Source organism: Lepus europaeus, chromosome 6, assembly GCF_033115175.1.
Source record: "Lepus europaeus isolate LE1 chromosome 6, mLepTim1.pri, whole genome shotgun sequence".
Classification (NCBI taxonomy): domain Eukaryota; kingdom Metazoa; phylum Chordata; class Mammalia; order Lagomorpha; family Leporidae; genus Lepus; species Lepus europaeus.
The window spans coordinates 113,397,479-113,424,717 of NC_084832.1; the positions used below are offsets into that span (position 1 = coordinate 113,397,479).

General features: G+C 39.4%; 1 protein-coding gene across 4 annotated transcripts in view; it reads right to left on the minus strand.

Moving 5' to 3' along the window:
- SLCO1A2 (solute carrier organic anion transporter family member 1A2) overlaps positions 1-27,239 on the minus strand; it is a 56,959-nt gene that overhangs the window by 13,793 nt on the left and 15,927 nt on the right. For all 4 annotated transcript variants that reach the window (XM_062195518.1, XM_062195519.1, XM_062195520.1 and 1 more), the window contains 8 exons: positions 23,321-23,453; positions 17,289-17,395; positions 15,534-15,680; positions 12,249-12,347; positions 11,481-11,702; positions 8,510-8,674; positions 6,975-7,170; positions 1,376-1,541 (listed from right to left, as the gene is read on the minus strand). In XM_062195518.1, coding sequence (XP_062051502.1) covers positions 1,376-1,541; positions 6,975-7,170; positions 8,510-8,674; positions 11,481-11,702; positions 12,249-12,347; positions 15,534-15,680; positions 17,289-17,395; positions 23,321-23,453 — 1,235 coding nt within the window. The remainder of the gene's footprint in view (positions 1-1,375; positions 1,542-6,974; positions 7,171-8,509; positions 8,675-11,480; positions 11,703-12,248; positions 12,348-15,533; positions 15,681-17,288; positions 17,396-23,320; positions 23,454-27,239) is intronic.

The window sequence follows — 27,239 nt, forward strand, 5'->3', positions numbered from 1 at the left end:
GCAAGACACTCTGGCAAAAAAAAAAAAAAAGAAGAAGAAGAAGAAGACCTAAATGAAAGATCTCTGTGAGTGAGATCCCAGTGGAAAGAACAGGGCCATCAAAGAAGGAGGTTCCTTTCTCTGAAGGGAGGAGAGAACTTCCACTTTGACTATTACCCTATCGGAATAAGATCAAAGCCGGCAAACCCTGAAGGCTTCCATAGCCTTGGCAACTCATGACTAGAGCCTAGGGAGATTACTGACGCCATAAACAAGAGTGTCAAATTGTTAAATCAACATCAGGAGTCACTGTGTACTTATATCTCATGTAGGATCTGTCCTTAATGTGTTGTCTAATGTGCAGTGATGCTATAACTAGTACTAAAACAGTATTTTTACTGTGTGGGTGCAAACTGATGAAATCTTTACTTAGTATATACTGAATCGATCTTCTGTATATAAAGATAATTGAAAATGAAAAAAAAAGCCCTGGTGTTAAATTGGAAATTGCATAGAAAATTAATCAATTTTTAAAAAATATCATGTAGGATCTCGGCCTTTAATGTGCTGTACACTGTTATTTAATGCTATAACTAGTACTCCAATAGTGTTTTTTCTCTTTGTGTTGCTATGTGGGGGCAAACTGTTGAAGTCTTTACTTAATATATAGTAAACTGATCTTCTGTATATAAAGAGAATTGAAAATGAATCTTGATCTGAATAGAAGGGGAGAGGGAGCTGGAAAGGGGAGGGTTGCAGGTGGAAGGGAAGTTATGGGGGGGGGGGGGAGCCATTGTAATCCATAAGCTGTACTTTGGAAATTTATATTCACTAAGTAAAAGTTAAAAAAAATAAGAAAATAGGCTCAATTCTATCATTTTACAGTAGTATCAGAATTTGAAAAATATGAAAAGTACAGAATGTGCACGGAGAAATAAAAGAAATAGCAAAGTAATTTGCTGGATAATTGAGTTTAAAACCACCAATTTTATCTCAATGATAAAAAGATTTGATTCCAGAGTATTTTTAACCAAAGCTATTTGCATAATAATCAAAACTGCTTTTAAATACTGGTCAGTGCTCAAACATCATGAAGGTTTTACGTAAGATCTAGGAAATAAAAAGCATGAATTGAGCATACAAATCTTAACATGTTGCCCACAAAACAGCTCATTTGGTTTTGAGGAAAGACTAATTTTACTTTTATCAAATCCAGTTCTTGTTTGGAAAGTGCCAAGGCAGTGCACAAACAAAATTAATTTAGGGTAATCACTTCATAATGTGCACATACATCAAATCATCACATGGCACATATGAAATACTTGGGATTTTTGTTGTACCTCAGTAAACCTGGGGTAGGGGAGAGGCAGGGAGTACAAGCAGTAGAATATGTTACCATGTTGATTCCTGTTCCGATGGATGACTCACAGCCAGCAAGGCAGGCTGACATGTATGACAAGCCATTGTCTCCACACACAGGGTCCCAGATTGTAGCTGGGCAGTTGCAATCCTTATTACAGTCAGCAAAGATGTTATTTCCCACATATAAATCTTTTGGAATTCTGAAATGATTTAAAATAGCACCGTGAATATTGAAAGATATTCAAGCATTTTTTTTTAATCTCAGTCCCAAATTACATTTCCTTGCCACCCCCAAAATAGAAACAGAAATCTTCCAACTAGCAGTGCATTGTTTCTTGTCTACAGCTCTGGTATAAGAAAGAGCTGCTTTGGTGACCAAATAGCCGCTCTGGCAATGATGTATTTTGAATAACTACAAGAAGATTAAGGATGGAAACTAATTGCTATGATTGATCCATCTGTGGAAAATAACAAGAGAGCTAATTTCAGCATCCAAATCTCCAAGTTCCTTTGATAATATAGACAGCACATGTAGCTAGAAACAAAACTCTGAGTAAACACATGTGGTCTTCCAGTAATAAAAGTAACCCAGCTCTTGTGATACAATTCAAAAAGCATGGGAAGAAGGCTAGCGACTGAATTCAAGTCCTAACCATGTGACTAGTTCACACTGTGGCTCTCCACACATTCTCTTTGGGAAACAGCATGAATGGACAGGGAGAAAACCTATAAGCTTCTCTCCAACTTTAAAATTCATGTTTCCATATTGATATGGTTGAAGATGTTCGGCATGAACTCCCTTTGTCTCTGAACCTCAATTTCTTCATCTGTCAAATAGAAATAATTATGTCTGCCTTAAATGGAATTTGTAAGACTCAAATCAAAAATTATTACAGTCTTGTAAGTCTCAATGATCTCAAGTTATATCTTAGAATGTCCTTTATTTCATTTTAACTGACAATTTGATCATCGAAATATGCTCTATAAGGCATTTTTAAAACTTTACATCACTATGAAAAATTTTTCTGTAAACCCAAATGATGCTCAAAAGTACAAAATTTAAAACTGTTCCATATTTTGGACATATCTATACAAATGAAATACTGTGTATGAATTTACATGTTAGTTTATCATGTATTAAAAGTCAGTTATGGGAGAGCAGGCAAGGTGGCGGAATAGGAAGGGAGCACACTGATAGTCCGGGAAGAGAAAGTTTAATAAAAGTGGAGATACTGCAGGTTGAAGGAAGAGTAGGGGAAGAAACAGCAGAGGAAACTCTTCCGGAACTAGTGATTCACAGTGGACCTGCGTGGAGAGCGTGGGAGCCCAAGTTCAGGACACCAGCGGCAGACTCAGCACACCAGCACTGGAACGCGAGGTGAGCTGAACCTCAATAGCCCGAGACACCAGCGGGAAAGCAGAAAGAGGAGACTAGAGGGAACGAGGCTTGAAACCCCATGGGGAAAAGTTCACCAGGCTAACTAGAAGAGAGAGAGAGAGAAAAAAAAAGTGACCAATATGGACACGAGTTTCTCTCTCTCCACTCACCTCTCAAAGGCGAGCAAGACAAAGAGAAGGCGCCATTTTGGACATATGTCATAAGCAGGGCGACCTCAGGTCTGCACCGGCCCTGAGCCTAGCAGAAAAACCTGACTCTGGGTGGGGGTGGGGGGAGGGGGATGGGGTGGGGTGAAATAACAGGAGATTAGGATCTAATGAATGTTTGGTGCTAATGAACTGAGACTGTGAAAAAAGAGACGGTGGGGGAGAGAACTCACAGAATTCACGTGAGTATTCTCCAGAGACGCTACAATTCGGTAGACTTGGCAACCCAGTGGCAGACTGCAGGAGAATTTGAGCCCACACTGAGGGCAACACAGATTCCCTGTGTGGTCCTTAGGAAAGAGCTTCTGATCTCTGGCTCCTGTGGGTATATCATTCGCCTGCTAACTACCTCCAATTCCATTCAGCTGTGCAGAATTACTTCCTTTTTGAATCAAAAAAAAAAAAAAAAGAAAAGAAAGAAAGAAAGAGAGATTTACCACGCCTAACCTGGGAGTGTCATCTTTGACACACCCTCAACCCTGAGGAACCAAACAGAGCTCTCAGGCCACACCCATCTCAAGCCTCTAAGGCTCCACCAAAAGCAGACAGTCCACTTAATCTAGAGTCATAGTATAAAAAGAAAAAACACCACAGTGAAGAAACCAAAGAATATCTCCAATTTGCCAAACAACAAATGCAAAAAAACAAGGTAACAAGAACAAGGAAGACACTATGACGCCCCCAAATGAAAAATATACCCCAATTCAAGGTTATGAAGGTGATGAGATAGAAGAAATGCAAGAAGCAGATCTCAAAAAATTGATAAGAACATTAAGAAGTTCTCAAAAACAAATTCTTGAACTACAGAAATCCTAAATGGACAAGATAGAAAATCTCTCGTGCAAAAATGAAATATTAAGGAGGAATCAAAATGTAATGAAACAACTAGTAGAACAAGAAACTGTGATAGTGACGAGAAATCATAATGAAATGAAGAATTCAATAGATCAAATGACAAACACATTAGAGAGCCTTAAAAACAGAATGGGTGAAGCAGAAGAGAGAATATCGGACTTAGAAGACAGAGAACAGGAAAGGAAACAGGCAAACCAAAGAAAAGAAGAAGAAATTAGAAATCTAAAAAATATTGTCGGGAATCTACAGGATACTATTAAAAAACCCAACATTCGGGTTCTAGGAGTTCCTGAAGGCATGGAGAGAGAGAAAGGATTAGAAGGCCTTTTTAGTGAGATACTTGCAGAGAACTTCCCGGGTCTGGAGAAGGACAGAGACATCCTAGTACAGGAAGCTCATAGAACCCCTAGTAAACATGACCAAAAGAGATCCTCACCACGACATATTGTAATCAAACTCACCACAGTGAAACATAAAGAAAAGATCCTAAAATGTGCAAGAGAGCCACGTCAGATTACTCTCAGAGGATCTCCAATTAGACTCACAGCAGACTTCTCATCAGAAACCCTACAAGCTAGAAGGGAATGGCAAGACATAGCCCAGGTACTAAGAGGGAAAAACTGCCAGCCCAGAATATTATATCCTGCAAAGCGCTCATTTGTGAATGAAGGTGAAATAAAGACTTTTCATAGCAAACAGAAATTGAAAGAATTTGTTGCCACTCATCCTGCCCTGCAAAAGATGCTTAAAGATGTGTTACACACAGAAACACAGAAACATGGTCATCAATATGAAAGAAGGTAAAGGAAGGAAACCTCACAGCAAAAGATCACAGGAAGCTCAATTTCTCTTTGACATAGAATTAAAATCGGATTCTCTGTTAAAGCAATGTGTTAATCTATTATGTTCTCTTGATGTCTGTTAAATTCTAATTGTTCAAAAACAGCTGAATTTTTATTAAGAGCTATGGGTTATTGCTATTGTCAGCAAGTGGTCTAGGACTTGCTCCCTCATTTCTCTATTCTACGCCCAACTTGTTCTTTCATTCCTCTATTCTCTTCAAGGTAGGAAACTAATTCTATTATGAAGGAATCTGTAGGAAGCACAATTTAATCTTTAGACCTTATTAAAGAGATGGCTAACATTTTTCTGTAATAGCATAGCCAAAATAAGAGCTTAAATAATAATCTCATAGCTAGATTTACTTCGCCATCAGTGAAGTAAACAGTAAGTAGAAAAAACCTCCCTTTCAGACCAAAGGGAAAGAAAGTTTTAAAGTGAGAATATAATTTTCCTCATGGGCATTGTCTACCTTAGAAAAACTACTACAGAACATGCCTGTGACTATAGACTTGTAGTTCAGGCCACCGAGGATTAGAGATGGGACTTGGGCACTCCCTTGACTTGCATCCTCTGGTCTGCTTTAACACAAACCAGGAGGAAAAGAAAGCTCGGCATCAGAAGCAATGGGTGACAGGCCTATAAATGGCTGATCTGTACAGTGATCTGTCCTCAAGGAGACCCAATAGGCCAGTCCACTGCAGTGGCTTTCAATGTGGTAAGCCTGGGCTTCAGCAGAAGTCAGCTTGTGAAGAGCCCTGGCAGCTCTGCCAAGAGTTGGATCACTGGAAATGGACCTGCCCTGGAGTCGAAGGATGCCCAGGTCAGAGCCACAGATCTTATTGGCTCTAAGCTGAAAAGCCCTTCACTCAGCCCAGCTTCCAAAGTGACCACCGCCACTGAGGGGACGGCCAAGTGGGGTCAGCAACATTGCAGGCAGAACTGTAAATTTCTTGTTAGAGATGCCACCTGCCTTGACCTGGCCAGCTCTCCTCCCAAGCCAGCTAAGTAATGAAAGTCAACAGAGTGCCTTCCTCTAGAAGGTTCACACCTCCCTTAGGACGTACCCCATTTGAAGAGATAGATAGGTCTGGGCCTCTTAACTTACAAGGCCTAAAACCCAACTGATTATTATCAAGCCCCTTCTGTCAGGTTCTATTTGCCTCTCAATCAGAAAACTTAATTGTAGCTTAGACAGCACCTTTCTTAGCTCCTCTAATAATGACTCTGTCCTTTGTTCTAGACCCTGTCTAGCACACTTGGGCCTCATTCCTTCGTAATCATAACCTCTACTCTACCACCAATGGCTCTACTCCCAACCTGTGTGTACTGATGGTCCTCTTTCCCACTTAATGCTGTATAATTTTTCAGACCTGGTAAATGCCACTCTTAGGATCATTCGTTACTATCCTCACCCTGTCTTTTATGACCTTGTCTAAATATGATCAGAGTCGGCGAACTTGGAAGGTTTCCATAGCCTTGGTAACTCATGATGAGAGCCTAGGGCGGTTACTGGCGCCATAAACTAGAGTGTCAATTTGTTGGGTCAACAATAGGAGTCACTGTGCACTTGCTCCTCATGTGGGATCTCTGTCCTTAATGTGCTGTACATTGTGATTTAATGCTATAACTAGTTCTCCAACAGTATGTTTCACTTTGTGTTTCTATGTGGGTGCAAACTGTTGAAATCTTTACTTAATATATACTAAACTGATCTTCTGTATATAAAGAGAATTGAAAATGAATCTTGATGTGAATGGAAGGGGAGAGGGAGCGGGAGAGGGGAAGGTTGCGGGTGGGAGGGAAGTTATGGGAGGGGGAAGCCATTGTAATCCATAAGCTGTACATTGGAAATTTATATTCATTAAATAAAAGTTAAAAAAAATTTTAAGAAGTCAGTTGTGATAAAACAAAGACTATTGAGATCTCATAGTAAACTCTTAATATTATCTATTTATGGCAGTATTAAACATGTGGATAACATATCCTAATGTGACCAAAAACTATAGCTTTTTACTTTGTAGAATCTTTAAGGTCCACTAGAATATCACAAAGACAATGACATATACACACGCAAACACACACACACACACACACATACATACATACATAAAATCATGAACTCACCCTCTGTTATGTTCCCAACCTCTTTAATAAGCTTTGAACATGGGTGAATTGAGTTACAAATGAGAAATGGAGGAAAAATACAGGAAGACCATACATCAGTGCCATAATTCCAATAAGCAAATAATCTGAGCATGTATAACCAATAGATAAAATATACTATTAACTACTTGTTGAAACTATATGACATTCATTAGAAAAAAACATACCCTTCATAAGAGGTAGTTAAGCCAGCAACTGAAGAATTATCACAGGTCATGAGAAAACATAAAAAGTATAATAAATACTCAGATAAGGTTAACCAGAATCCTATATGGGCAGCTTGTTTGACAGTAATCTTGAATTTCTTCATAAGTAAACCACCAGCTATATATCCAAAACATATTGGAGGTAAGTTATAAATACCTATAAAATGCAATTAAAATATGATTCACAAAGTGGCTTAGCAAAAGAACAGATATGTTAACATTTTATCTAATATGCCTTACCTAAGCCATACATATCTTACATCTTACATAAGAAACTATTTAGGTCCTACACACAGTAAAGGAGGTTGTTTTAATGTCAATCTCAATTATACATTGCATACAGGAAGATTCTGAAATGCCTCATATTGCTGAAGTATACTTTGGAAGGCTGTCACTATTATCATTTATGTAATTAATCGCAGTAGGTTATACATTCCAGTAGGCAGGGATCAGGATGAAGATCTCTTTACATAGGACCCAGGTAGGAATGTCAAGACAAAGTTCACCAGTAATCTGTTGCTTCTTCTGTAGGATAGATGTGTGTGTGTGTGTGTGTGTTCTTTATCCTCACTCTAGGTGTCAAGAATTTGACTCAGCTCAAAACCTTCAGGCGGTGCCTCCGCTGAGCTTTTTGCTGTCAATGGCATTCACATTTTTAATCTTGCTACTCCTGACCAGAATCTTGTTTACTCAAACTCTACCAAGAAAAAAAGAAAAAGCAAAAAGGCAGATCTAGGTTGCATTTGAATAAAGCCAGCAACTGATTCACTAAGTCAAGGTCTTGGGAGAGCTGCTTAAAAATCCATTCCAGAGTCCCATCCAGTAGATTCTGATTTAATCTGTCTAATGGGGTTCCCGGATACCGGAATCTCCCTCAAGCAGTCTACATAACTGGGTACGGTTAGCTTGGTGAAAGGATTCCAGAAACAAACCAAAACAAACCAAAAGCACAAGCGCGGTAGTATAGAACAATTGTGGTTTGTGTGGTCATAGGAAAAGCAACAAACCAAAAGCACAAGCGCGGTAGTATAGAACAATTGTGGTTTGTGTGGTCATAGGAAAAGCAGGATGTATGTGGCTGCAGAAACCACCAAGACCACCAGGGGGACCAGGAACTAAAGAGAAACTCGGGACCCATGAACTGGAGCCCACAAAGTAAAATCTGAGAAAGAAATACAGAACCGTGAAGAGTTACCTCTGTATTCCTTTTTAATTAATGGATTGCCTATCTGAAAATTGTGCCTAATTTTTGCATTCCCCAGATTTCCAACATAATGATTTACATTGTGACTGGAGAGAAAGCAGAAGGCAAAAAGTCAGGATATTTCTGGCTGCTTTTCCCTACACTTGATTTCCCTGGAGACTGTAGGCAAAAAATACACCAGAGGAAGAAATACACTAGAAGTTAGAAATTTTCTAAATCATTGTCACACTGTCACCAGTTCAAGAGGCAGAGGGTAAGAGTGTGCTCCTGGTGCAGTGAAAAGCAAACATACCAATTAAAAAGATGGCTTCTGAAGTTGATTTTCCATATTGTTGCTCCATATATTTCGGCATGAAGAAGAACATATTAACAAATGCATTGAACTCTATAACACTTAAAACTATGAAAAGCATGTAAACTGGATTGCAGGAGAGACTTTTCATGAAGGGTACAAAATCTGAAAGGAAAGAATAAGGAGTGTGAGACTAACTTGGCTTGGATTTGCATTTTGTGTGTTCCAAAGCAAAATTATAAAGAGACCAAAATGGAGTTTGTGTCCACATGATTTCATTTTGCCCCTTTCTTTTTCCTTCTGGTAATTTCTCCCTCTTCACTAGAGATACTGACAGGAAAGATGCTGGTTCTGTGTTCTGTATCTGGAAGGAAATTGATGAGCAAGGTTTGTGTTCAAATATTGATATGACCACTGCTCAATGATTATGTGTGTGTGTGTGTGTGTGTATATATATATATATATAAATTTCCCAAAGACCAGGAATTTTTCTTCTTGAAACAATAGTTTTGGAGATTCTGCTAAAGATCTAACAAGAAGCTTATTAGAACCAGCTGCAGATATTTTATAAAACACCAATCCCTGGTGCCACTCCGGGGATGCCCATTCATTTGGGACATGCAAAGGATCCTGTCAGTCACTGAATCAAAACTTTTCCCTGTTTGAAAAGCTCAGAGCCAAACTTTTGAACTTTCCCATGTGTGCCATAGTAGCCATCTGAGCTCAAATTCTCTCTTGTACTTTCTTTTCACTTTTCTGTTCGTCATGTTCTCCACCTTGATTTCCTTCTTTTGTACTGTGCCGGGTGGCTTATAAAGTGCCTAAGTTGCATTCTCAAACAGAGTAGCAACAGATGAATAATTTGGAAGAGAAGAAAGTGTAGCTTAATACAACCAAATGAATTCTCACTGTAGAAGTCCTTTTCATGAATCAAGTCCACGCAGGGGACAGAGTTGTGGTTAGAGTTCTTTGGAGTTTTTATCTTTTTTGAAAAGCAGAGAGACTGAGATAGAAAGGACACTAAAAAAGATCTGCCATCTGCTGGTTTACTCCTCAGATTCAGGTAACAGGAACAAACCAAAGCCAGGGGTTTCTAACTCAATCTGACACTCCTACATTTGTGGCAGGGACCCAACTATTAGAGCCATCACTGCTGCCTCCCAGGGCAAGCAATGGCTGGAAGCTGGAATCAGAAGTGGAGCCAGAAGTCGAACCCAGACACTCTCATATGAGATACGAGTATCCCAAGCAATGTCTTTGTTGTTGCACCAAATGTCTCCCTCTGGAACGTTTAAACTCACTCACTTTGTTGACATCCCTGTCCTCACAGATGAGTCTCAGTAGTTCACATTTATTTTTCTATATGTCTTATAATCAGCTAAGCTCTTTCCTAGTTTTGAAAATTGATCTTGCAGACAGCATATAGTACTCTGTGTTCACATCATCTGTGCATCCGTATCAGCCCTGTGAGAAGAGTGGTTCAGGTAATCATGATGTGGCTAAGAATTAGCAAGATTATTTATGCGCTGTTAAATGATCTGATAAGCATCATATTACATTCAGTTATGATTTTAGTGAATTCGTAATTGTGAATAAAAATTATATGAAAATAAGTATTATAATTTGTGAGTGGCAATAGAAATAGCAGTATAGGAACAAAAACACTAATACTAGTAGCAATAAAAGTAAGGTGTGCCCAAATTCCTTACACCTTCACATATCAACTTAATACAATAATCAAATTTTTATCCCCATTTACAGATAAGGAAACTGATTTCCTCCCTGTCCTCTAAATAAATACTCTAAAAATTCTGGGGGATAGGCAGGGAGGTCCTTTGGTTTAGCCATTAAGATACCCACATCCCAGATCTGTACCTGGGTTCGAATCTCAGCTCCATTTGTAGTTTCAGTTGCCTGCTAATATGTCCTCTAGGAGGTGGCTGTGATGGCTCCAGTATCTAGGTCTGTGCTACCCCTGTGGGAGACCTGGATTGAATTCCTGGCTCCTGGCTTCATGCCGACCCAGCCCTTGTTGGCTGTTTTGAGTATTTGAGGATTGAACCAGTGGATGGAAACACGCTATTTCTTTCTCTCTCTCTCTCTCTCTCTCCCTCTCTCTCTCTCTCTCTCTCTCTGGAGTTGTATCGTTTATCATGTTTTCTTTTCCTGCTTTAATTTCCAGAAAGCACACAGGTAAGTAAACATGTTGGTGTTTACTACCTGTCTGGATTGGTATGTATTTTTCTTGCTTACTAAACTTTGGTTGAGTCATTTATTTTATTTTTTTATCTTTTTTTAAATTTTTTTGACAGGCAGAGTGGACAGTGAGAGAGAGAGAGAGACAGAGAGAAAGGTCTTCCTTTGCCATTGGTTCACCCTCCAGTGGCCACCGCGGCCGGCGTGCTGCGGCCGGCACATCGCGCTGATCTGAAGCCAGGAGCCAGGTGCTTCTCCTGGTCTCCCATGTGGGTGCAGGGCCCAAGGAATTGGGCCATCCTCCACTGCACTCCCAGGCCACAGCAGAGAGCTGGCCTGGAAGAGGGGCTACCGGGACAGGATCCGGCGCCCCAACCGGGACTAGAACCCAGTGTGCTGGTGCCGCAGGCAGAGGATTAGCCCAGTGAGCTGCAGCACCGGCCTAGTCATTTATTTTTTAAATTACACTTAAGTATTTTAATATTTTTATAGATATGTGGCAAGAAGCTCATTAGAACCAGCTAAAAAATCTATTTTTTGTAAAATAAATGTTTTGAAAATAGACATGACCAAATCACTCAGTATTTAAGTGTCCAGACTGACATAAAATTTTATATGAATGCTGACCTGAGACAGCGGCTTTCCCCGTATGCCACTTCGCTGGCCCCGACAAATAATCTTAACACAGCATAACTTAAAATGTTAGACTCAAATACAGACAGAGTTACATAAAATAAAAAGAAAGTTATATAATATTCAAAATGGTCATATTTGCCTTTAGTGATTCCATGCTGTTGCTTCTTGACATCTTCTGTTTGTTTCTCTTCTTTGCTACTTTTAATGATGTCAGGATTATCCTCTAGCCCTTCCTTTGGAAGTGTTTTGGGCAAAAAGAAAAATGGAATGGCAGTGAGCACATTCACTCCTGCACAAATCAAAAAGCCAAACCACCAAGCACCAACCCAGCGAGTATCAGTGGGAGTTATGGTCAGATCATCTGCAAAGAAATGCATATGTTTTTATTAGCTTGTGTCATTATTTCCCATATGAAGTAAAAAAATTACTAAAATTATAATCCTTAGGTTTTATCCAAGTATAAATTTTATATAATTCAGTCATAAAACTTTTATGATAGTATGTAGTGTTAAAATATTCAACAATACATTAGTCTGATGATCCTATCCTGTAAGGAATTCAAAAATAGACATTTTTAAAATAACTCGAAGTCTATTTCATTATTTCCTAATGAATGCTTGGTTAAAAGAAACCAGAACCTGTGTACTTAAATGTTTAGAACCAAGAAATATGATTGCCGTAGAAAGAGCTCTCGGTTTAGAGTCAGAAGGTCAGGATTTTATCTTGCTCTACTGCTTAGTAGCTTGAAGTGCTTGGGAAGTTATTTAAACACCTCTATTTCAGTTTGTGTGCTTTTCAAGTGGAGACAACTTGTCCAACTGATGGTCAAATACGGCAGTGATTGATGCGATTGCATACCTGCAGTGCCTGACACACTCTAGACATCATCTAACGTTTATTGAATTACCTGTGTTGACAGAGCCAGTGTCCACATAAACGTTTGCACAGAATGACGCTAACAAAAGTCCAATCAAAGGACCTATAACAGCTCCTGTTTCTATAATTCCTAAAAGTAAACAAAAATTAAAAATTTGCAGCATAGATATATGCCCACATGAAGAGTTCTAGTTCCATGAAAAGTCTGAGGGTTGGGTTACTTTTGAATTAGGTGTTCAATTTCTAAGAAAATGAAGCTTGTTTTATATAACTAATGTTTGTTTCTGTAAATATTGAATAAAAACAAGCCTAACAATTTAAAGCTATGGTTTCTAAGCCTCCAGATTAGATTCTTTCTCATGCTGGATTATGGGTAAAGATTTGCTGTAGCGGCACAGGCATTCTCAGCTAGGGTTATGGTTTTAGCAAAATCATGGTATTGAGCAAGGTGCTTTTGGTGCTTTCCATGGTCATGTTTCTTGAGGAATTCTAGCGCATGTGACGATGAATTTCCTGCTACCCATTCCCCAGAGAAGCTCCACTCTCAAATCTCTAACTTGAACCTTCTGTCTGACTCTGTCCTCTTTATTAGATACATCCAAATCTCCCACATCGGTGCCAGAAAGCCAAATATTTGAACCCTCAGCACTGCCTTCAGGGTGCTCATTAGCAGGAAGCTGGAATCGGAAACCAGAGCTAGGAATTGAAGCCAGGTGCTGCCAGGGAGACACAGGTATATTAACCACTGAGCTAACCTCCCACCCCAGAACTCCTTTCCTGAACTCTGCATTCTTATTTCTCATTTCCATCACTTGACTTCGTATTCCCTGGAACTTCATTACCAACTATCTCATGACTTGTCTACAAGCCCTCATGGCTCACTGAAAATAAGCCTCTTCAGTTTTTCTCTCCTTCACTTTAAACTTTGACTGTTTTCTCCTTCTCCTCAGCTCTGTGGGTTAGCCAAAGCTAAATACACATGATTTCTTGTTGCCAGCCTCTTCCCACTCCTCTGAGGTCGTGCTCTGCTCAGCACTCCCTCCCTGGTGTTTGTTTCATCTCCTCCCGCCCAGTGATTGCTACAATATCTCAAATCTACTCTGCTTTTCTTTCCTTTCTTACTCTCTCCATCGACTTCCTCATCTCTCATTCACTTCACTACAACCCCTTCACATTCTCCTTAAAATACTTATACTAGCACGTGGCACCAGCGATCTCTTTGTCACAACGCCAGTGTCCTCTTAATCTGATCTTCTAACACTTCAGGTTCTGTGTCTAACTCCTTTTTCAACATACACCCCAAGACTTTCACAGACCTATTCATTTATTGGTTCACTTTTCTCCTATTACTATTCCTTCCATGATAGTTCTTCCTACTATGCTACCTGTTATGCAGAAGAATGTCCTCCTATGGCAATGTGTTTCTCCTTCTTGTTCTCATTTATTGTCTTTGTATGAATGATTTTCAAACCAACTTTTCTATTCTCTCCTAAACAATTTTTTATGTGTAGCTATTTGATTTACAGCTATTTGTATGCTATATTTATAGTTATTTGTAAATGTATACATGCACACAAGGCATACTATATATATATATTATTTATAATCCTGTAATTAGTTATATAAAACTTTGTAGAAGATAATAACTTATTCATCTTAATACATAGTTATCATAGTACTTTTATATATTGTATATATCTCTCAGCATTTGTGAGTAAAGAAATACATACCATCAAAAGATATTTGTTAATTTATTGTAGGAAAGTACTTGCAGCTTTTCAATATAAATGTAGGAAAGGATTTGAAGATACTAAACAAAAAAACACTGAAAAGGATTATTTTTAAAAAGTCAATGTATTACCAAAATGTGCCAAAGTTATTTGAGGTAATATTTCATAAATACTGTGTTTTAATCCACCTTGATTATGCATTAATCTGATATTTCCTCTCATTTCTCTTTGATTTGTCTAGCTTTTAAAATGTATGTCTACATTCATAGCAAAATGGCCCTCAACTCAAAGTTACGAATTCACGGTCAACTACTGATGGAATATCTCAAGAACATAAAAGGCTACCTAAGATAAATTAGGAATATAGAAGACAACAGAAAATGTGAATCTCAAGCTGGCTGTTATGCAGGTGATATGCATGGATTTTTTAAAGGTAAGTTTAAGAAACATAACCAAAGTATGAAGAAAAGTAATTGTGACCAGAATGGAGAACCTTCACTATCACAGGGACTAATCTAGAGATATTGTGATAATAGGAAATCATATAGGAGACTAAATAGATCAGTTAGGTGAAGAGCCATGAGCCATGAGTGAAGAGATCAGATTTGGAGGCAGATGCTGTAGTGTAGCAGGTTAAGCCAACACTTGGAATGCCTGCATCCCCTAGCAGAATGCCAGCTCAAGGCCTGGCTACTCTGCTTTAGCTTCTTGCTAGCGCATCTCAGTAGGCAGCAGATGATGGCTCAAGTGGTTGGGCTCCTGTGACTCAAATAGGAGATCCATATGGAGTTTGAGGCTCATTGCTTTGGTCTGACCCAGCCCTGGTCTGGCCATTTGGAGAGTAAGCAATAGAAGATCACTCCCATTCATTCATTCTTTCTCTCTCTCTTTCTCTCTCCCCCTCCCTCCCTCTATCCCTCTCATCTGCCTCTACCTCTCCCTCTCCCTCTCCCTCTCCCTCTCTCCTTCTCTCAGTCTTTGTGTGTGTGTGTCACACTGTCATTAAATAGATTAAAACACACAAAAAATTTTTTCTAAAAAACAGATATAATAAGGAGACAGTATATGCCATGAACATGGTAATTATGATTAAAACAACATTTGAGAAAAGTTACACTATAAGAATTAAGAAAGAATTAAGAAACTTATAAACAAAAATACCAACGATAAAATGACCAAGAAAGAATTATTGAATATTTCACATAAAGGTGAATTAATGAAAACCTGAGCAAAAAAAATAGTAATAATTAAAATAGTAAGAAATATTTTGAATATAAGGTTTGTTTTAAAGAAAACCTTGGTAAATATTTTACCAGATTGGATATAGTGCTGTCAAGGAAATGGAGAAATCAAAGAGAAATCTTGGGTGCATAAGAATAGCTATATCCATAATAGCCAAAGGCAGATTTAACAAAGTCATCTCTTTGGAGTTAGCATATAATTGCTCCACTCACCAAACTATTATTGATGCCAAGGCATACTGTGCATCATTCTGGAATTCACTAAGAGTTCAGACAAATAACTAATTTCTACCCTAATGGAACTTGGTATACTGAAAAACAGCTAGCGCAGATTTTCAAACTTACCAATGTATAAAGGAGAGTTTTCAGATTTGGCAAAATCTTCTATGTAGGAAATACCCAATGGCATGATGGGAGTTTCACCCACTCCACGTATAATATTTCCTACTAGCACATATACCCACATGAAAGAGCGTACTTCCTTCACACACTCTGCAGTAAAACAAAAGAAGACATTGCATTAGTATTTTGATAGTGAATTGTTATTTCAAGGTAATTCTAAGTTTTCTGTAAACATTTTAACAGTTATCATGGTTCTTATGTGACCAGGGCACCCACCTGTCAATGATTAAATCTTACTATGCCAGCAGTGAATCATTGGGCCATCCCTGCTGCACCTTCTGACATAGTTCAATATGGACAAGGATAAGTGAGTGCTGGAGCCAGTTCCTATTGAGTTGAGCACGATGAGTATGCACACCTATTCCCAATTCAGTGTTTAGTGACAGAACATTGGTAATATGATAGGAGTATTTACACTACAAAAATTGGCAACCACTAAAAAAATCCCCCTCTTCCCAGAGATTCAGTTTACCAGTTTACCTGGTTAGCTCCTATGAGTTCTACCCCATCATCATGTAACTTTGGGGAGAGAATACACACATACACAAATATTTCTCCCTAAAATTGATAATAGACTTTTATTTATTTATTTATTTATTTTGACAGGCAGAGTGGACAGTGAGAGACAGAGAGACAGAGAGAAAGGTCTTCCTTTGCCATTGGTTCACCCTCCAGTGGCCGCTGTGCTGCAGCCGGCGCACTGCACTGATCTGAAGCCAGGAGCCAGGTTCTTCTCCTGGTCTCCCATGTGGTGCAGGGCCCAAGGACTTGGGCCATCCTCCACTGCACTCCCGGGCCACAGCAGAGAGCTGGCCTGGAAGAGGGGCAACCAGGACAGAACCCAGTGCCCCAACGGGGACTAGAACCCGGTATGCCGGTGCCGCAGGCGGAGGATTAGCCTAGTGAGCCGCAGCGCCGGCCTATAATAGACTTTTAAAATTTAAGTAAGTGTCACTGAAGATTGACTTCTTTCCAGTTCTGATTGTTAATACTGTAGTAATTCTATAGAGCCCATTATACAAATATACTAAGAACCACCAAATAAATATTAATGAAGAAATCCATCCTAATCCTTAGAGCAGCAACTATATAGGAGAATAAAGACACTACGCCAAAGGGAATTAAAAGAGAAAAAAGCAAAGGAAATATCTGAATACTAATAACTACCTCTTTACCTCCAAAATAGCTGTGAAGCCCTGAGGAATCTTTGAGGCTGTATGTTCAGGAATAAAGGACAGTGTGCTCTCACCTCTTACCAACTGGCTATATGTTAGAAATGGAATAGAGCGTTTCAGAATTACAGCATACTTGCCTCTTTTCCTCTTATAGGTGTTCAGAGATATAGCACAAATCTTTAGAACTTTTCTCTATTTCCTGCTTATATAATCACGTAGACCAAATCACAAGCATAAACCTATTCTTCTAAGACATTATTCTCAGGGAGATTAACTCTACAGTAGCCCTTGGATGGATGGCTGACTCATTTTTAAATTAGCCACTTTACAAAATAGATGAGATCTTAATAAATAAGATTGAAATATAATAGGAATAAAACTCTCTGAAATCCCAGAGGAGAGAAAATAGCTCTTGTTCACTGACCTTACTTGTTCAAACCCAGTATCTCATTCAGAGCCCCTCAGGAGAAAGTGTCCAGTTACAAGTTCACTGAATGGGAAAAAATAAAATGAAGTAGACAACCTGATGGATCATGCGTTGGTCCTACAATCTGGGTTCCATTTTCCATACACAGGAAACTGTTTGAGGACAAGTTGCCTGAAATTGAGACTGTAGACTCATATTCATATCTGTATGAACAATGGGGAAACATATTTAAGTTAAGGAGCTCAGGAGGACGATGGAGCTATTGTACAGATTGTTAACCTGTGTCTCACTTCAGCCATCAGATCCAAAGGCAAAAAAAGATGTCTTTTCATCATCGCCATTCTAATCCTCACCCATTCATAACATCAGACAGAGCTTGCTTCTCACTCTGTGTGCAATCCCTTGACAGGTAGCTTCCAGTTATTGACGTGTAGGTAATCTACTCTTTAGGTCCTCTAAAGTCAACCTTCTGTAATATTTAGGTGGATGGTTCCTAGAAATAATTACTGGGTATAAGGAGAAATAGCTGACAAGTCCATAACAGAAAAGAAAAATAAGAAACTCGATAAAGTATAGTTAAGGAGATGAGGCTTTGAAGAGAAAAGAACAACAACAAAACAGGACCCCAGCTCTGGATTTTCTGAAGTTGGCTTGTGAGAGGTCTAACTCCTAATTTCTGAGAATCCAAACAATAATTCTTCCATGTGTTCAAGAACGGCCAAGTTAAACAAAATATTTGTCCATTGTAATGAGAGGCCTTGGGAAATTCCTCAACAGAACAGTGTAATATAATGACTCTGTCTCTTTTCATAGCAACAAAAGCGTTAATGGACGGTGGCTGTTTAACTTGGGCAAATTACCACAAGATAGACATGTCCTTTCTCAGAAAGTAAAAGACACATGCTGCAAGAATGGAGCAAAGTAGATCCTGTTACATCTTCCTTTGTTATAAATTACGCTGGATTGCTTTCCATGGTTTTATTTGGCACAAGGAAGCCTCTCCTGAGTTCCATGTGCATTAACAAGTGCTACGCTTTAGATGCCACCAGTAGTCCTCATCTCTGTGCTACAGAACACAGTAAAAAGGGCCAAAATACTTTTCATTTAGAACAATCACCCAGTCATGCCCACAGAGCTCGGCTATGAACTGTGGCCAAAAGCTTCTGTTCATATTCATGACCTCACGAGACAACAGCCTCAAAGAAATAACACCATTCACAGAAGACGGAAAGAAATGTAGATAATATCTGATTGTCACTTGACATTGTCATGAACAAAATAGTAACTAAGAGACTAGTAAAACTTGGTATAGAAACTTCTGATCATTTCAAAAATATCTTTGAATATAAAAATATTGTTTAATTTATCCACTTAAAACTCAATAACTCATTCCAAGTCCATTCATTCCAAAAATGAAGTAAATGGATTTTAAAATGAAAAGCGGAAGAGTAAAATTCCACAAGGAGAAAGAAAATGGGTGATGTGACAATGAGAGAGACTTCAACAAGATGTTCAGTATGGAAATGCAGATACGTGAATGTCACTAAATCAGAAGACATGAGTAAGACTGTCACAGTGCCTGCAGGAGATCAACCAAATGTATGGCACCTATCTCTGAAGTTCCACAATAGGTATGAATGAGGGTGTGGACGTGATACCAAAAATCAGAAAAGCGTAAACACTTTGGTTGGAAGTATATATAAGGGGGACCAGCATCATGGCACTGTGGGTTACGTGGATCCATCTCCCTATTCATCTGCTTGAGAAGTCAATAGAAAATGATTCAAGTGCTTGGGCCACTGCCACCCATGTGGGAACCCAGATGGATTTATGGGCCCCTGGCTTCATCTTGGATCAGCCCCAGCTGTTGCAGCCATTTGGAGGGTGAACCAGCAAATCACAGAAGTGCTCTAGCTCACATGTGCACGCGCGCTCTCTCTCTCTCAATCGCTCTCTCTCTCTCCTTTCTCTCTCTCACCCTCCCTCTCCCCTTTTCCTGTGTGTGTGAGAGAGAGAAAGAGACAGAGAGACAGAGACTGAGAGAGAGACTCCCCTGTCAAATAAGTAAAATAAATAAATAAATAAATAAATAATGTATGTGTAAAGAATAGTTACACTCCCAGAGATCTCAACCATACCACCGGAAAATATCCAGACTCCAGAGAATATGAACAGGCATGTTGAAGATAGGGAAAACATACTAAAAATGTGGGGTATTGAATAAAATCGGGCTGGCGCCGTGGCTCAACAGAAATCACCAATGCTAAACTCACCCTGATTGTGCTTGCTTAGAAATTCCAGGGGCCGGGCCGGCGCCGTGGCTTAACAGGCTAATCCTCTGCCTTGCAGCGCTGGCATACTGGGTTCTAGTCCCAGTTGGGGCGCCGGATTCTGTCCCGGTTGCCCCTCTTCCAGGCCAGCTCTCTGTTATGGCCCGGGAGTGCAGTGGAGGATGGCCCAAGTGCTTGGGCCCTGTACCCCATGGGAGACCAGGAGAAGCACCTGGCTCCTGCCTTCAGATCAGCACAGCGTGCCGGCCGCAGCGGCCATTGGAGGGTGAACCAATGGCAAAAAGGAAGACCTTTCTCTCTGTCTCTCTCTCTCTCACTGTCTACTCTGCCTGTCAAAAAAAAAAAAAAAATCGATTTGCAGAAAAGACAGATTCCCGCCCCTACCTGGCTTGTGGCCAAGTTTCTATTTCCCAAGCACCACTTTGGAGAATCCTGTGTAACAGTCCCTACAGTCACCCTGTGAAGAAATCCTCCATTAACCAAGTTCTGAACACATATGGAGAACTTCCAGTGAACTTCTTGTTGTTATTCTTTGTAAACTATGCATAGATAGCAGAGGGCCACCAGGTATATGAGGAAATTGTATCACAGTAAAAATAGAAATAGACAAAAACTGCATACTTGGAAGAGCCAGAGATAAGAAACTGTGAGGAATATTTAGATGGGTAGAGCCACTGTATTTTTGAAAGTATAGCAACATATTCCTGAAAAAGACGCATGGAAAACACCAAAAAGTACATGAAAAATAAAAATATGATAGCATAAAATAGAGATATATTTAAAGGATTGGAAGATAATGTTAAGCTTCCCAGAAAGTGATAACGCAGGAAGTTAGAAAGTACAAGAAAAAAAATGAGAAAACCATAAGCTTAACATGTTGCGTATCCAAGTAGTAGACATCCAGGAAGAAAGCAGAGAACACAGAAGGCTGAGGGGGTGGGGAAGGGGTATCATCAATGAAAAACTGCAAGTCCAAATTGAAGACACAATGGAGGCAAAGGTCTATACCAAAGTAGCCATCATGAATTTCAGGCCCTGAAACTTAGAAGAAAATCCCAGTAGCTCCCAGAGAAGAAAAATATGTCACAGAGATGAGAATGGCCTCGGATTCTCTGTAATAACACTGGAAGACAGATAGCATGGAAGAATGTCTTCAAAATCCCTAGGAAAAACACTTTCAGCTTATACTTCACTCCTAAAAAACAATCAAATATAGGCATAAAATAAAAAAGATATTCAGATAAACAAATTCTTTTTTTTTAACTTTTATTTAATGAATATAAATTTCCAAAGTACAGCTTATGGATTACAATGGCTTCCCAAATTCTTAAATGTTATACTTCGCTTGCACACTTTCTTTGAAAGCCATTAGATTTCCCTTTACAAAAAGGAGAGTAAGAAACAAAAAGATTTGATGTCTAGGAATATCAGAGTGCAAGAAAAAGATAAAAGCAAATTCCCAATTCCCAAAGATAATAAGAGAAATTGTCAGGAAAACATCTGCCAAACAGAGCTAAAGAGTTCCCTGTTTAGAATACAGAGAATTGAGAATATTAGGACAGGAATCTCTAGGACAAAAATGGAACCCTCTTATCTGTATGGGGATGTGGAAAGAACATTTAGGCTACCATATGACAGTGAATTAGCAAAAGATACAAACAAAGCTGGTCACATGGAAAAATGAGGTAGTTATGAAATCCAGGGAAAATAAAGTTATATAACAGAGGAAAGAGAACAGCATGTTTCAGTGGTGAAAACTATTTACATAGTCATACATGTGTAAATAGTGAATATGTTATCACAGGAGGAATATAATAGCGTTGGTGCCATATTCTGACATTTCCGTCAAGGACAGATTTATATCCAGTCATGGTTCCATTTGTAAGTGAAATGAAGTCAGGCTCAGAAAGACAAATAGCAATTTCTTCACTTAGTCATGAAAACTAAAAAGTTGATTTCAAATGAGAATAGAATAGTGGCTAGCAGAGCCCGAGGAGGGAAAGATGAAGAGGGGATGATTAATGGATACTGGGGTGCAGGTTGACCAGAAAAATAGATTCTGAAGTTCTGTAGCACAGCAGGCTAGCTATGGTTCACAACAACTAATTAAATACCTCAAATTAGCTGCTAGTTTATATTTTGAATGTTCCCAAAACAAATAGTCTGAGGAAATAGCTATGCTAATTACCCTTAACTGACATGTTGCATCCATGTATTGAAGCGGCACACCATATACCACAAAGATGTACAATTTTACTATGTCAATTAATTAAAAATAAAAGTCTAAATCTTAAAAAAGCTGAAAAAATTCATATTGTTGCCAAGCATTGTATTACTTATATGTGTGTATGTGGTGATGCTGGTGTAAACAGGTCTGTTTGAATATATTTTTTTAAGACTTATTTACGGCCAGCTCAGCGGCTCACTTGGCTAACCTCCGCCTGCAGCACCGGCACCCCGGGTTCTACTCCCTGTTGGGACACCAGTTCTGTCCCGGTTGCTCTTTTTCCAGTCCAGCTCTCTGCTGCGGCCCAGGAAGGCAGTGGAGGATGGCCCAGGTGCTTGGGCCCTGCACCAGCATGAGAGACCAGGAGGAAGTGCCTGGCTCCTGGCTTCAGATCGGCGCAGCGCTGGCCATAGCGGCCATTTGGGGGGTGAACCAACGGAAGGAAGACCTTTCTCTCTGTCTCTCTCTCTCTCTCACTGTCTAACTCTGCCTGTCAAAAAAGAAAAAAAAAAAAGACTTATTTATTTGAAAATTGGAGTTACAGGGGAGAAATAGAGAGACAGAGAAATCTTTCATCCGCTGGTTCACTCCCCAGTGGCTTCACCAGCCAGGGTGGAGCCAGGTCAAAGCCAAGAGCCAGGAGCTTCATCCCAACTTCCCATGTGGGTTACAGGAGTCCACATACTTGGACCACCTCATGCTGCTCTCTAGGCCATTAGCAGAGCCAGAGCATGACTTGGCACCCACATGGGATGCAGATGCCAGGATGTTGGTTTTACCCACCACACTACGATGCTGGCCCCTGTTTCAATATGATTAAATGCACAAATACTTAACCATTATCTTACAACTCTCTACAGTATGCAGTATAGCACCATGCAGAACAGATTTTTTTGTCCTAGGAGCGATAGGCTACACCACATAGCATAGGTGTATAGTAGGCTATGCCACCTAGCATTGTTTAAAACATTCTCCGATGTTCAGACACTAATGAAATTGCTGAGTGATGCATTTCTCAGAAGCTGTCTCTGTTGTGGAGTGATTCATGACCGTATGCTTACATAACACTAAAGAGTAAAAACTAGTGAGATAAACATGTTCTAAGAAATGTGGAGGCAAATAAGAGAAAAAAGTTGCAAGCAGTTGCCTCTGGAAAGCAGGAATAAGGAGCAGGGGACATCTATTTTATATAACCCTTTGGATATAATATTTTTTTTTGCTTAGTACATAAATCAATTTGGTCAAATTAAAATAGAAATCAATCTTAAGACTGGTCTGTCTCTTGATGACCTACAATCAAACAGAAACTCATTGTAATTAAAACTGTCTGAGTAGTCCTGAGGATGGCAAACCCTTAGCATCTTTTCATCAGACCCAGTTCCAGGCGAGAGCTCTCCCAAATCCCTGTTTCATAAACTGATCCAATGTGATGACATAAGTGCAAGCAGGGGCAGCCAAGGGCACCAAACAGACTCGGGGAACAGAAGTCACACCTCCCAGTGCTCTGTGCTTTTAGTAAGCATTACACCCGGAGAGGAAACTCCAGGCCCCATTTCTGGGCAGGCAAAGGCTGAATTAAGAAAAAAAAATCAAAGACTGGAAATGCTTACCTGTCCATGAGAAAGTGAGGTAACGCTTCTAAGAAACACCCTAAGCCCATCACCGCACATCCGACTCCAATCACTATAGGTCTATGCAGTTTTGTTCCAAAATAACTCACAAATATAATCAACAGAAGATTTCCTGGGGAAAAAAATTGACAGTGCTCATTTCAGTAAGTATAAAGAAAATCTTAGTTATCAACTTCACCCCGATCATTTACAGTCTAGCAATTGTTGTATGACAATAAATGAATAAGGGTTATCCCTTGACCATTTCACAATGTAGACAGACACATAGACAGACCTCTCCATGGGCACCAACTTCTAATGAAGACGGAGGAAGAGAAGCCAGTGAAAGAAACTGAAGGATGATTACGGGAAATTTTAAAGGCTCTACCAGGGATTATTCTTAGGAAAGGGGATGCAAAAATAGGTGTCATTCTGAGTGTGTCTTCTGTCCTGCTCTAGGCCTGCTCTACAGAACACTGTTTTCTGAGGTTCAAAAAGAGAAGCCAAAGTTAAATTCAGACAGACCCCTGTTTTATAACAGTATTCAAGATAACTTGATATTGATCAAAATTACCAAGACAGAGACCTATTTTAATTTCTACTTCTTTGCTTATAACATATAATGCAGTTTAGTAAAAAGTAGTGGACTCCCACTTCTTCAATTTGGACTGAAGTCTGGATTTGAGGAGTAAGATAGTCAATGAAAAATGTATTCCTATGCCTTAGGACAAAGCTTTAGAAAAAGAAACTAATTGGGAAAATCCTATTCTGATGGATAAGCCCTTAAACAGCATGGAATTAACAGTCAAAAGAAATAAATATGAGTAGGCTGTTTACAAGCTATGTATTTTAATTCAGTAAACAATATTTAACATGCTCCACTTCGTATAAGAAAAATCTCCATAATGAGTTTCAGGATTATAAAAATTTCAAAAGTTCTTTTCCTCAAGGAATTGAATTTTTAAGTGATTTTGAACATTTTGAGGATTTTTCAGCTTGTTTCTCTCTAATCCACCTGGTGTGCAGAAGACATGTCAGCTCGTACACTATTTTACATGGAGAGTATTCCAGCTCTATTGCTACATCAGCCATGTTGGCCTCTCTAAAATTTCTAAGTTTCTAAAATCTCTATCATCAAAGTCATGCATGTTGTAAATAGGAACTCCAAGATGCCACGATTTGAGACTCATATCTATTTGAAAACAGGAGAAAGTAAGAGCTTGCCCTCCTTATTTAAGGATGAAGTCATTATTCCAAGGGCCTTTTTCAATCAGTAAAATAATCACCATAAGCAAGGGTGGGGAAAAGAGACATCCGTTGAAGCCATGGAGAATGCTTGGTGTGAAAATGACTGAGTTGCGGCGCCGGCACACCGGGTTCTAGTCCCGGTTGCCCTTCTTCCAGGCCAGCTCTCTGCTATGGCCCGGGAAGGCAGTGGAGGATGGCTCAGGTCCTTGGGCCCTGCACCTGCATGGGAGACCAGGAGAAGTGCCTGGCTCCTGGTTTCGGATCGGTATGATGCGCTGGCCGCAGCGGCCATTGGAGGGTGAACCAACAGCAAAAAGAAAGACCTTTCTCTCTGTCTCTCTCTCACTATCCACTCTGCCTGTCAAAAACAAAAACAGAAACAAAAAAGAAAATGACTGAGGAAATAAGCAAAGTAGTACTTAGCTTATTTGAAAATTATTTGCTTATCTGTAAATTTCTTCTCCTTTTGCCCTCAGCAACAATTTAATCATTCTATTCAAGGCACCTATCACCACACATTAGTGGTAGAAATAGTTGATACTTTCTACTTAGTTAAAAATAACTTTTGGAAATCAAACACCAACGTATTTGAGTTTCCCCCCCTTAGCCTGCTGTCTTCTTTCCATTTCAGAGGTTGTGGTGCCATTTCATTGTCTAAGCCCAAACATAATTCTTGGGCCCTCCAAGAACATTCACCTGTTTTCCTAGATTCAATTTTCCCCTTCTACTCTCCCCTACAGTAACTGCTATCTCCACTACTTTCTAGTTTTTAAATCTATTGTTCAGTTAAAGGTTTCCTGGCAAAGATCATCAATTACTTACACATAATGAACCCAGGGAGCAGCTGCATCCTTAACTAATCAGATAATTTCTAATACTTTTGACCCTATTGCCACATTCTCTCTTTTGGAAATTTACGCTGCCCTGGATCCTGTAATACCATTCTCTTTGGTTGTTCTTTGATTTCCTGACTATTCCCTCTGCGAACACTTTCACGGGATCCTTTTCTTGCATCTTAAATATTGATGCACTTCCAGGTCCATTGTACACATCACCCCATATCCTCTCCCTGAATCTCATCTACTCTAGTTTTAACAAGCTCCTACTTACTCACTAATGAATAGCTACAGCTCAGAAAGTCCTCCAGTGCTTCAGACTCATACAACAACTACCTGGATGGACGTCAGTACTCAAAGTTCTCATGATACTGCTGCAAGCAGTTTGCCTAAACAGAACTCATCACCATCCGTATAGGCACCGCTCAAGCTAACCCACAATTTTGTTCCTCTGTCTCAGCATCACTCTGCATTCCATTATGCAAATTTTAAACCCAGGAAAGTCCTTTTCCCTCCATCACTAATTTCTCTGGAATTTCCCAACTAAATATCTTTAAGTTTCCCTCCTCTCTCTGTGCCTACCAGTATGACCTTAGCTCAAGCCCAGAGAATTCTCCCTGTGCGTAGTACCAGCCTTCTAAGACCTTCTTGTCCCCAGTCTGAGTGTCAAGTTTCTGATTAGTGCTAATAAGCCACAAGCAAGGCCCATTCTTAACCTACAGTCTACAAACCTCCAAGCAGTTCACAGGTTCATGGAATTCAGGGCTTCCCTGATCTTGGGTGAGAAAAACAATGCATCATTTTTTTCACTAACTGTTAACTAAATATTAGTATTGCTGTTGATACTGAAAGTAGGCTACATTCTGCAGTAGTATCAGTGGTACCTACAGTTTTGTCACAGATTCTCATCAATACAAGTTATGGATTTTTGCATATTACATTATGGAAGTTGCAGATATCCAAAAATATTATTGATGCTAATGTACTTGAAAAGGAGGGCTAGATCTTATTTGATGTGTTAATAACAAGTACAACTGTTTCTATGTTCTTCTAATGTTTTGATAATTTTATTTCAATATAATTGGCTTTCTTTGTACCCATATAGTTTTTATTATAAAGAAGTATTATTAATATACAAATAATTGTTAATTATTAATATTTAATTAATAATTATTATATATTGATATTACTAGATCATATAACATCAGATTGTTAAAAGTGTCCTTAATACAGAAAAATTAATAACCCCTTCCAATCCTTAGAGACTCCTCCTTCCCTGAGAATAAGAGGTAAACACCTTGGCAAACACAAGCTCACCCAATTTTCTATCCCTGCTTATTTCTCCAGACATACAACCTAACGATTGCCCCCTTAACCTTAGCCAGCCAGTAATGTTCGGCTGAATATTACTTCTCACAAAAGCCACTGTGTTGTCTCATCTTTATGCAGCTTCTTCTATTTGGATCTTCTTCACACTTGCCTAACCCTGTTCCTTCACCTGGAAAAATTTCATGCATCCTCCGAGAGTCTGTCTTCCCAAAGTGAGGTTGTGTCCCCTCTTCTGTTCCTACAGGACTGTGCACATGCCTTTGTCACCACACTTATTTCTTCAAGTCAAATTACTATTTCACATCTGTGCCCTCCATAAGCTTGTAAGCTAAGTCTACACAAGAACTACATAAGGAGTTAGTTCTGACTCTGTTGCTGGAATCTAGCACACAAGTGGTAAAGCAAGAGAGAGGGAGTCGAACACTAGTAGACAAGATCAAGTTTTGTCTGTTTTAGTTTTGTCTCTCCTTAACCTTGATTTTTCTATTGGATATTGGTCAAATATA